Source organism: Trachemys scripta, chromosome 3, assembly GCF_013100865.1.
Source record: "Trachemys scripta elegans isolate TJP31775 chromosome 3, CAS_Tse_1.0, whole genome shotgun sequence".
Lineage (NCBI taxonomy): Eukaryota > Metazoa > Chordata > Testudines > Emydidae > Trachemys > Trachemys scripta.
In genome coordinates this window covers 189,444,644-189,456,845 of record NC_048300.1, presented here as the reverse complement: position 1 = coordinate 189,456,845, position 12,202 = coordinate 189,444,644, and the positions used below count along the sequence as shown (strand labels likewise).

Here is a 12,202-nt window from a genome sequence, read left to right as displayed (position 1 = left end):
AAAAGAAAAGACTGCAAGGCCACAGGTCAAATTTGTGTCAAACACAAATTTTACTCTAAAGTTCAGCTAAGCATTAATGGTCCAATAAAATAAATAATCCTCATTCCATTGCCACTAAAGGAAGAGTAAAGCTGTGGCCATAATTACGTATGATTAAGGAGACAACTGTAAAAAAAAATCTTATGATTATGTACATGGTTATTAGGTCAAGATGACAAACTGATTTTTCTTAATATCTTAATTTTTTCTTTTAAAAAATTGGAAATTTCATCTTATCCTTTATGATGTGGTTCAGACCAAATCCTGTAATTCCAATATTGAAGTTTTTTAAAATGAACTATAAAAAAGCATTAATTATTAATTTATAGTGAGGTTCACTATTGTTCAGGTGCATGTTCAGACATCTAAAAAATGTCCTGCTATGCTTACACAATTTTGGGGGACACACAGTAGAATAATATACCTAAATGTTTTGTAAAAATGTAAACTAGATAACATTTTAAAATTGTCATTTGTATGGTCTTATGGAGTTGCAATAATACCAAGTGTCAAAATACAGGGAACAAGGGCTTCTCTTCCTGGTTTGAGACAATAATTTCTCAATATAAAGTCCTCGGTAGACATGGTTGATTTTATTTTTAATTAACAAAAAAAAAAAAATCAAAATTTCAAAGTTGCTTGAATTTCACAGGGTTCAAAACAGGCCCATTTTGATTTTAATACAACTTTTTGGACACCATTTTTAATAAAGTCAGGTTTGGTTTTTTTAACTGAAAATATTATAAATTTTTCATTAAGTATTCACTAATAAAAAATGTCAAACATTTTGATAATGTTTTTGATAATTGTTTTAAAACATCACACAAAAATGAAAATGTCAATAGTTTGAGAAATCTCTTAGTTTTGAAAAGGAAAAGGCTATTTTTCAATGGAAAATTTGTTCTTTGAAAAATTTCAACCAGTTTTACCCCCAGTTTAGCTGGGTCTGGAATTACACACATATAGTTACATAGAACCAGAAACAAACCATATGCCCTGTGTGATGAACTAGGGCTATATCTCTGCAATTTATGAGACTGATATTATAAAGTTGTATTATGAGAAAGTGTTGTATCATAAATGCCTATATGTACATGGATCCATCACTGCTAACAAGCCACTTCGCACATACACCCCACACAAATACAGTGGGAACTAAAGGTTAATGATGGTACTTAAACCTGACAAAAGATTATGCTAAAAAGTAGCTAAGCCTTGAAAATCCACTTTCGCTGAAGGGAAGGGAAAAGGCAGGAACAATGGAAAGTTACCCAGAAGACAGAACAAAGCCACACAGGAACAGGAGAACCAGACAGGAAGTGGGGCAGGAGAAAGCAAGTTCACAGATGTGGGTAAGGGGCTCATGAAGGAGAGGTCAACAAGCAAGTAGCAGTCTTATGAGGTAGGGGGGCCCTACATACTTTCCTGAGCCCAGATGGTTTCAAGGACTCTGGACCACCCAACAGACTCAGACCCAGCCCAAAGAATGCCCTGGAGTGATGAGGAAACTGAGGCAAGGACATAAATATAGTGTTTATTGTTTTGTATGAACTGTGCTTTACATGATTAAGGATAAAAGAGCATTAATGTGTTAAACAATGTACAAAATGTATGTGTATATGCATAACAACTACTACATGCACCTGAAAAAGTTAAACTGTAAACCAAAAGTTTCATACCTTTGGGGTGGAGTTCTGGGAAAGGGGAGTGCACTGTGCCTAGAGGGACTAGGAGGCTGGACAGCAGGTTCCAACACTGGGAGGGGGTGCCAGATAATAGGTCTGCACCCCGAGACTGTGCTGCGGGACCCAAGATTGGGGCAGTGGTTAGACGCTGTTCAGGCTCCAGAAGCTTAAAACTCCCCAGGGGATCCAGAGCACAGAGGCTTGGATTGCTTTCACAGCAGTCCTACTGGGTGGGTGGAAAGGGGTTTTCACTTGGATCTGACACCCTTCATCTCTGGAAGTTTAACACTGAACATGTGGGAAAAGGTAGTGCCTTTGTGATTCTCAGCAGTGATTTCGCTAGATCGGGGGTCGGCAGCTTTTCAGAAGTGGTGTGCCGAGTCTTCATTTATTCACTCTAATATAAGGTTTTGCGTGCCAGCAATACATTTTAACGTTTTTAGAAGGTCTCTTTCTAGAAGTCTATAATAGATAACTAAACTATTATTGTATGTAAAGTAAATAAGGTTTATAAAATGTTTAAGAAGCTTCATTTAAAATTAAATTAAAATGCAGAGCCCCCTGGACCGGTGGCCAGGACCCGGGCAGTGTGAGTGCCACTGAAAATCAGCTCGCGTGCCACCTTCAGCACGCGTGCCATAGGTTGCCTACCCCTGCTCTGGACTATCCTGGATGGAATGTTGTTTAGGTATTCTAAAGGGAGTCCTCCTTTTCTCTAAGTATAGTCACTACATTGTAACATATAGCCTCAATATTCTTACAGAAAAGATTGGGTTGTACCCACAAGGAACACATTGTAATCAAAAGACTAAAGATATTCTTACCAAATTAATCAGCTGCATGTGGATGATATCTTCCACTAATACTGCTGTTTCATGAAGGGGCCTGCGAACATCCCCTAAGGAAAACCTGGAAAAAAAATGTTTCACGTAAGGCTACCAAATTGGAAGAAAAACAAAAACAAAAACCTTACATGAAACCAAGCAAAATGAAAAAGTCACCCGTATTTAAACTTTTTGTGAATTGAAGATGAATTGATTAAATTAAGGAAGAGAGCACTGAGGATGAATATCAGAGGAACAAATCTTAACACAGTGAGATATATTAGAGCAGTGCCGTAACAAGGGTGAGGCGACTGAGGCACTTGCCTCGGGTGCACAAAGGGGAGGGGCGCAATCACCTCCTCCCCTGAACGCTCCCGCTTCCTGCGAATCAGCTGTTCGCGCAGGAAGCCTGGAAGCACGGAGAAACAACCAGCGGCGCACTCAGGCCCAAGGAGTCAGAGGCGGAGCAGAGGTGAGCTGGGGCAGGGAGCGCAGGGCCGGGTCTAACTTTTTTGCCTCAGCTCCAAGCAAAAAAAAAAAAAAAAAAAGATGGGGGGAGGTGCTGTTGCGGTGCGGCCGGAGGAGCGAGGCGCAAGGGGGGGGATGGGGCGGCTGCAGAAGCAGGGGGGGCACGGCGCGGCTGGAGGAATGNGGGGTGGCGAGCACAGCGCGGATGGAGGAGCCAAGGGGGTAGCGGCGCAGCCGGAGCAGCGAGGGCGCAGCATAGCCACAATGTGGCCGGAGGAGCCAAGGGGGGGCGGCACTGCCAGAGGAACGGGGGGGGAGGCACAATTTTATATTCTTGCTTCAGGTGCAAAAATAGCTAGTTACGGCTCTGTATTAGAGAGTGGAATCGCCACTGAAGAGCAGAAGTGAAAGCTCAACTACTAGGGACAAAACTAGAGTAGCCCAAGTTGTAGTAAATGTAGAGATCAATCCTATGTTAGAAAGAGGATTAATTTAATAGGTCTTAACCACCTTTAATTTCTATGAAGCAGCTACAGCCACATCATAGTATGGTATCTAACAGTAAGGATATCATTTCCTCTTCTGTTTACAAATTGACATACAGCCTTTTAAGTTTTTACTCATCAAAATATTTACATTAAATGTTTATGTTAGTGTCTTCTTTTTCCAAAGCTAAATGCTAAGTAACACATGCTTTCAGAAGGAAGTGTTATGGATTAAAAGAAAGGATTTTTTAGGAATTATTACAGATGCCTTGTCAAGTGAATTTTCTTCTATGATCTTTATAATTCAGCCCTACAATGCCCTGTACATAACCCTACCTCAAAATGCACAGTATTGACAAGAACAGGAATAGTTACAGAAGCAGTTGTGGTGGTAGGTTTGAAAAGAAAAAGACACAAATAGGAAATCAATGATTCAGGTGAAATACTGGTAAAACCAAAGAGAGAGCTTTACAGCACAAAGATATTTGTTGTCAGCCTAACTTTGATTCAACAGAACTTCTTGGTAAAGAAAGTAAATTGTTCACAGCACTCATGATTAAACTGCTTCAACGGAAGAACCTCAATGTATTGGAAGAACTGAAGTAAGGTGCAGCATCCCCTATCCTATCTCTAATGTGATCTGGCATAAAAGAAGAGTATCCACTTACTAGGATGAGGCCAAATCTCTCTCTGAATCAGGTATCTGTAATAAATGCCAGGTCAGGGCCAAACATTATGGATCTCCTCAGTCTAATACCAAACTAACCTTACTCTTAACAGCATCATCTGCAAATCACACGCTAGACCACCAGCAGCCTTCTTAATCCCGAGAACCCTACTGATTCAAAGAAAAACCAGGGGAAATCAGAGAACACATGGAATAAAAGAGGGGAAATGGATCATTAGGCTAGCCAATTTCTACCCTGTTATGTAAGGCAAGTAGGATCCTATTTATTTTTAAAAAGTGACTAACGTCTCTTCTGTTCTCCCAACACCCTGAGGTTGGAAGCCCAAGCCACACTCAGGCAGAACTGAAGCTTCCAGGATTCTGACTGGGGACTCTGCTTAACATCTCATGCTTACACTAACACTGCAACAAAACTTTCCACACAAAACAGCAGCTTCACTGCATGATACACACATAACTTGGACGCAAATTTTTAACACATCAGCCACATTACATGTTGAAATGTGCAGCTATAAAATAAGTAGTAATACTGAGCCCTTGTCTATTTACATACAGATCTCGTATGTTAAGAGCTGAAGAGTGAGAAGGAACTTATTAAAGAACTTTTCCCTCACCTCAATTCTTCCTTCCACATAAAAATAAGACATGGAAATTTCTTCCCTGGCATGAAGTGCAGTACCATAGTCTACTACTACCTGGCAACAGATACTCCGCATCTACAACAAAACTTTATTAGTACTTCTTGGTTCAAACTAAACAGAGTAGCTGTAACATCTGACAAGCACACTCCAAGCATCCAATATAATCATGAGAACTTGTAAAGAACAATGAGTTTAGCACCAGGATTCTCAGGAAAACACAGAAGTCATTATTCTGCAAGCCTTGTTGGTTATCTCAGCCTCTACTTTTGGCTCCCTCTCTATCCAACCTTTGATTCGATTATTTTAGAAAGTTAAACCTTTTCATCCCAATGTGCTTCCAACAGGATGGTTGTTGCCTGGATCAGTCAAAACTTCATAATACCAAACGTATGTTAAAACAAAGAAGCCATTTCAATAATATAGCATTGCAGATATGAAAGAAGACTTAGCACATTTTCTAATCTCCCTTTACCTTGTTTCTTATGGACCAAATTCTGCCTCCCTTGCTCACACTGAGTTTCTACAACAGGGGTATTTGAGGAATAAGATACTATTCACTGTGAGGAGAGTCAAAGTGGTAGAAGAGGAAGTTACTCATCTTGTGCAGTAACAATAGTTCTTCGAGATGTGTCCCCCTATGTGTGCTTCACTGTAGGTGTATGTGGATCCCTGCGCTTTGGATAGGAGATCTTGATAGCAGTGTCCGTTCAACCCTCTCATGCCCTCTCCCCGCCTCATGCTCTGCCTCAAGGCTAATTAGCATTGCGTGGGCGAACCACCCTCAGTTCCTTGTCTACCGCAGAGTCCCATCAAAAACTCCAAAGTAGAGGGAAGTAGGGCAGGGTGTGGAGCACCCACAGAGGGACACATCTCGAAGAACCATAACTACTGCACAAGATGAGTAACTTCCTCTTCTTCTTTGAATAGTGTCCCTATGGGTGCTCCACTGTAGGAAACTCCCGAGCAGTATCCCTAATGAGAGGTTGGGGCTTCGGAGTTGAGACTGTTAATGATGATAATACTGCATCTATTACAATGGAATTAGGCAGAGGGTGTGAAAAAAGAAATTCCACATTCTTGGGGAGATGCATACTATTTTTTATCAGCCTGTTTGCATGTTCGTGTGGCCAATGCTGGCGTTTGCCATATAAAGTTAGCTGGATCCAAAAGCGCCTTATTGATGGGGAGAGCTATCCTGGAGGAGGAGGAGGAGGATGTATGTAGGATATCCAGAAGCTTATGGTGAGTGTCTTTTAACCTTCTCAAGAGATACTTGTAAGGTATCTGCCATCCTTAGTCAGGTCTTGGAAGACTTTAAAATCATCTGCCATAGACAGTGGAGGGGACATTACTGCCTTATCTGGAGAGGAAGAAGAGATGTTAGTAAGTGGTGTAACCCTCTCCTCTAGTCTGACCTCCTGGCTCCTCCAAGATCTCCTCAGGAGGTTCTTAGGTACTAGAGATGGTGGCTGAGGGGGAATGCCTCGCAGTCTCCCAGTGGGTCACACTAGATGCCCAGGAGGCATGGTACCTACAGGCTGCCCATGGATCCCAATAGGACCAGTGGGCAGTGGAAAAAGCATGGGTGGTTGATCCCCCGATTGGTCATACCACTGGGGTTGTCCAGAACGAGAGTATGACTGGGCAGTCCCGGGTTGATAGCAAGAGGAAGCATGATGAGAGTGATGGAAGAGGACCCCCCTCCTGGTCACTGGAAAATGGTGGAGCCAATACAGAGAGCGGAGGTTCAAGGCTCGGTGCTGGTGGTGATTCTTGGGCTCAAGATATGTCTGGTACCAGGGCCCCAGTACCGATTAGAAGAGGCTCTGGTACCTCAGATACCATGAGAAGCTAAATTCCTGTGGTGCCACAGTAGTCGGTACCGTCAGTGATTGCTAATATTGAATCAGCAGTACCGAGGGAGTTGGAGACTTTGGCTTCACAGAGCAGTCCAGTGATGGTTGCTCAAAGTCGTTACTGATGTGAACGTCCATACCGACGCCGTCTGCCTTGAGGTGACATTGTCTCCACTTCTGTCCCTGACCAGTGGTACTGCTGCTTCAGTGCCTGTGCCCATAGGTCATTAGGCATACCAGAAGTATCCGACACACTAGACCCATGCAGTCTGTGGCTACCATGCTTAGGCACCTTCAGTGCCATAGGGAGACTGAATGTGCCAGAAATTTCCTCTGGCTGGTTTGGGGCTGACAGATCTCTTTTTGGTCTTATGTGGAGAATCCAAGGATTTCTCTCTCAGTTCACCAGCCTTGGAGTAGAAGACTGCAGAAAAGACTGATGTCACCTGGGAGACTCTGGGCATGGGTCAGTCACAGGCTGAAGAGCTCCCTCCATGAGGAGCAGCTACACTTTCAATTCCCATTTTTTTCAGGATCTGGTTTTCAGCTGCTGACAGAAGGTACACTTCTGTGGAACGTGGTCCTCCCTGAGGGAATGACAGTGGGAAAGACCATCTGTTACCAGAATAGACTCCTTACAGGAGAGGCACCTCAAACCCAGGAGAACCCGGCATGCCCCTTGCTGGGGACAATCTCCAGTCATGGGGGAGGGGGAGGCAGGTGTGTGAAGGGGTAAAGCAAACATTTTTAAGGCTTTTCTTTTAGTTTTTCAAAAAAGGAGAAGAGAAAAAATGAATGGAAACTATGAGATTAAAAAGAAAAACACTAAAACAAGCTAAGAAATTTTTTTTAAAGAAGTAAACTATCCATAAATGGACTGCTAATTGCTCCATCTCTAGTCAGGGGAGATTGAGCACCCATAGGGACTCTACTCAAAGAATATGGCCCCAAATAAATAAGATGTTATATTGTAGTTTCATAATGGCGGACATGTCTGCACTTTAATGAACCAAAATACTCTTTACCTATAACCTCAATTCAAGTATCCGATTGACAACTGAATATACTGGACTGATGCTTCCTAACACGTGCACTCTTTCTCTATTCTAATAAAATGATTTTCAAGACTACTTCGGGGCAACCTAATTTCCTTTGCCTTGGAATTACAACAGCGAAGTAGGTAGATAGTAGGATCTTTTTCTTTTCTTCTAGTAAAATGGCCCTAATCATTTCTGCACACCTATTGAAATTCTAATGGTTTTATATATACATTCGTAGCTTGAACAATCAAGAAGAAAACATTCAAACAGTGTCCAACAGATGTCTCTTTCCAGTCCTATTTTTTTAATTTACGCCATACCTTTTGCCTTTCTTGTTTATTTAGACTGTAAGCTCTTTGGGGCAGGGACTCTCTCTTACTTCAGCTAAAGTACAAGCTAGGAGTGCGATTCCCCTGCTCATGTAAAGTAACATATATAGTCCTGTGCTCATATCTAGTGGTTTCAGGAGGGAATGTACTCAGCATGGCTAATCCATACCTCTGTTTCCTCTACCCATGCTACCGCAGCTACATTGCTATTTATACTCATGCTAGCTCAATGTGAACTAGTGAGAGTATGTGGACAAAGCTGGGGAAATCTCATAGTGGTGATGTAGCCTATGTGTTTGTACAGTTCCTATCAGAACTCCAGCTGACTGAGTAAATGGCTATAAAATGATAAATTATAATTTCAGATACCTTATTATGATATTTTGGAGTACAGCACAGCAGTCAAATTATGGTCCTATCAATTTTCTTTTAAATGTAAATATTTGGACAGTGTGTAGACACTGTATATAAAAATAGATCACTCATGTTCATATTGCTCTCTGACATGACATACAGTAAGTAATCCACAAACCTAAATCTATTTACTTATACATATTAGGATTAATAAATGTATCAGTAATTCTATTAATGTTTTTATTAAAATGATTAAATACAATATGTAGTGAAAGCACAAATTCTTCGCAAATATCCAACTCATTTACATATGCCCTAACTAGCCTATGCTGGATCTAAACTAAAAGGATTCAGCACCGTCATGACCAGAACACACTGATCATTATTTTATACTGGTATCTTAAAATTTAAAATTATTTGCCTTTGTTCCTAAAACCAAATTTGGAACAGCGCAAGTAAATGGCTGGCTACTACCATACTAAAACTGTGGATTCAACAAACCATGGCCTATATTAATATTAAACAATGAATACATAATATAAATATCTCAATAAATGGACAATTTTTCTGAAAACAAAAAACTGAGGGCAAAATTCTGCTCTCTGATTAGGGCATTGGCTCTCCACTGAGATACTGTGCTATCCTGCATGCATAGATCTCCCACTGATGTAACTGACAGCTCCACACATATGCAGAGCGAAGAAATAGCAGAGACAAGTTCCAATACACAGATCTAAGAGGTGAATTTTGCCCCAGATCTTTTTTTGCTCCATTCAGATTTCCAAAAGGATACATCAAATTTGATCTCTAGAATTCCATATTTGACCATTAACTAGAGATATGTAAAAGCAGATTCACCACTATACACACACACACTCTTGCTCTTTTTCTTTTAATCTTTGAAAGTTATTTGTATCTCAGTTTCTATTCAGTTTTTCCCACGCTACTGTTGCCAACTTCTTTCCCCACACACAGAAAGCTAGATATTGGCATGATGGTTTCTGCAAAAAAGTAAAAACCACCATATTTACCCACAGCCGCTTCCTCTTTCTCTGAAATGTACAGTGGATTTTCAAGTTACTAAAAAAAACCAACATGAAACCTGAATAATTGCTCATGATATTTTATAGTGTGTCCTTTACCCTATTATCCTCTTGATTCTGTTTAATTAACAACAATCTTTTCTATGTCAAACAGGAATGTCTCTGCCCCTTCCTAGTTCCTGGGATAATGTTATGCTTCTGACATTAAACTGACAAATACATGAACATTGAGAAGTTAAGGCTTCGATTCCTTTCCTCGTTTATGCTGTTGTATTTGAACAAGCAGTAAACTAAAACCTGGAGGGGGGAGGGTTCGCCAAACTACGGGCTAGCTGGTGGGTAGAAAATAACTCAGTGTCATTGCTTCTGGGGTTGAAATCAGACTTTGTTTAATATCACTTTGTGTGTTTCATTTCCTATGAGCTATTTTTTTTTAATGGTGCAGTAGACAGCACTTAAAAAACACTCTACCTGGTTAAAGAATAAACCATTTTCCCTGTGCATAAAACCAAAACTTTCTCCGCCCTCCTCCCGGCGCTCTGGCCGAGGCTCCGGCCGGGGCTCCGGCTCTCCCCGGCATCCAGAGCGCTGGGAGAAGGGCGGAGAGCCCGGCCGGGGCTCCGCTCTCCCCGGCGGCCAGAGCGCCCGGCTGGGGCTCCACTCTCCCCGGCGGCCAGAGTGCCGGGGGGAGGGCGGCAAGCCCGCTGCGGATCCGCTCTCCCCGGCGGCCGGAGCACCGCGGGGAGGGCAGCGAGCCCAGTCACGGCCCCGCTCTCGGGCCGGAGCGCCGCGCCGCCCCCCTCCAGGTGCCGCCCCAAGCACATGCTTGGTGGGCTGGCACCTGGAGCCAGCCCTGTGGACTGTAATGGAAGTGTCCTGGCTACAGCAGTGATCCGAGGGGTGAAGTGCGTTACTGTCCCAAAGTCTCAGACACTGAAACAAAAATATTCTTTTCATTTTCTCTGTTTTGCCTTTGTAAGTAAAGAAAGAGACCAGCTGGCAAGCTTGAAAAAGCCCTCCCCACCACCTTCCTGCTCCAAGAAAGAGACAATGTGGCAAGGATGCACGCACTACATATGTTGTTGTTTGCTGTGGTGTGTGCGCGTGTGTAGGTGAGGTGATGGAGAGAAATGATTCCTTAAAGGTGCATGGAAGGGAAAGAAAGAAGAGTTGGGACTCAGCCCTGAATTCACTGGGGAAACTGGACCCCTCAGTCTACCCCCTCTAGTGCTGCAGTAATGCAGAAAGAGAGATGGGACCCAAACTTGTGGGGAAAATTGATAGGGCAATGAAAAAGAGTGAGAGATGGTGACAGATGGAGATTAAGGGAGACACACACAGGAAAAGAGATGGTATATCGGGAAATCTATGCACCATCAATAGAAGAGGAAAGAGAGAACAAAAAATAAATTAAAAAAAGTGCCAACAAGATGACGCACATGAATTTAGAGGAAGAGAATGGTAGAGAGAGATGGAAGGCGAATAATTGATCTGACCAACGAACTGGGAAAGGAAAAGGCACACAACTTTTAGGTTAGGGAATTTTATTTATTTATGCACCGACATAGAACTGTATTTTCCAGACAGACATCACACTGTCTCATGAAGAGGAAATGGATATGTCAAGAGTGTTGTTGCTGTAGACATTCATAATATGATTGTTGGATGTTTTACTCAGTAAAGGGGGAATGCATTTCAAAATAAATGCTGGCTTTCTGAATTTTCAATTCTTTAGTTTGATACAAAGGGACAGTTTCAATATACTCTCTCTCTCTATTAACTTTAAGTTATGGTAACAAACCTACATATTCCACCAATGCCAACTAGAAAAAACAAGGAATACCCCATCAGGTCAGTCAGTAGATAGCAACACTTTACTTATCAGGTCATTTCCACCACTCACAGGCTATGTATCTTCCCCTTCATCCTGAACACCCAACTTGCTCCGTGAATCTTGGTTATATATTCATGTGTTCTGTTGATCAATATAGGGTTGACATGGCTTTCAAAAGTTACACTGCACATGGTTCTTTACATGGAGATGGTGAAAGTAAGTGAGACACAGTGTCAGATTACAAGGGGTGGCTGTGAGGTACATTTTTCTGTAGTGTTTAAGAAATGTGCATGATCCATGTTAAAAGTAACTGTTCAAAATCTTAAGTGATTTTAATGTAGGAGTTACAGAGTTGAAAACTGCATTGATATAATGGTGCACTATAGATACAGTTGGAGATAAAACCGCATGCTGATTGTTCAGACTATGTAGTCTAGCAGCATTAATTCAAAGTTAAAAAGTTTTGTGTGGGAATCTCCCAAGTTTTATTAAGTATATATCAATGGTTATATTTATTCATATGAATAGGCATCAATGTTAATATACTTTTTCCATGATATGCCACTCTTCAGAGCCCCATCTCCCTTGACACCCCAAAAACCCCAACGTCCACAGCTTGATCCCAGTACAGAGCTGCACTTAATATTCTCCCCAATCTCTATAGACCTATCCCTGCCCATGTTTTCCTTGTATATCTCTGCTTCCCATTACAACATTTTCCACACCTCAAGTTCTCCCTGAATACCACCCTCCCCTATTTCCCTACTATATTCATATTTAATTGTCAGTATGTATCAAATGCAGAGTATCAACATTTATATATCAACATTACCAAAGTTAGTCAATACTTACTGAAATGTTAAACAGAAAACTGTCCTGTAAAACATTAATGAGACAAATTTGGGCCTCAATCCTA

At 41.7% G+C, this 12,202-nt stretch overlaps 1 protein-coding gene across 11 annotated transcripts in view; it reads right to left on the bottom strand.

Annotated features, from left to right (window-relative positions):
* Positions 1–12,202, bottom strand: part of SUPT3H (SPT3 homolog, SAGA and STAGA complex component) — a 438,440-nt gene that overhangs the window by 201,017 nt on the left and 225,221 nt on the right. For all 11 annotated transcript variants that reach the window (XM_034766666.1, XM_034766665.1, XM_034766667.1 and 8 more), the window contains one exon: positions 2,549–2,633. In XM_034766666.1, the coding sequence (XP_034622557.1) occupies positions 2,549–2,633 (85 nt within the window). The remainder of the gene's footprint in view (positions 1–2,548; positions 2,634–12,202) is intronic.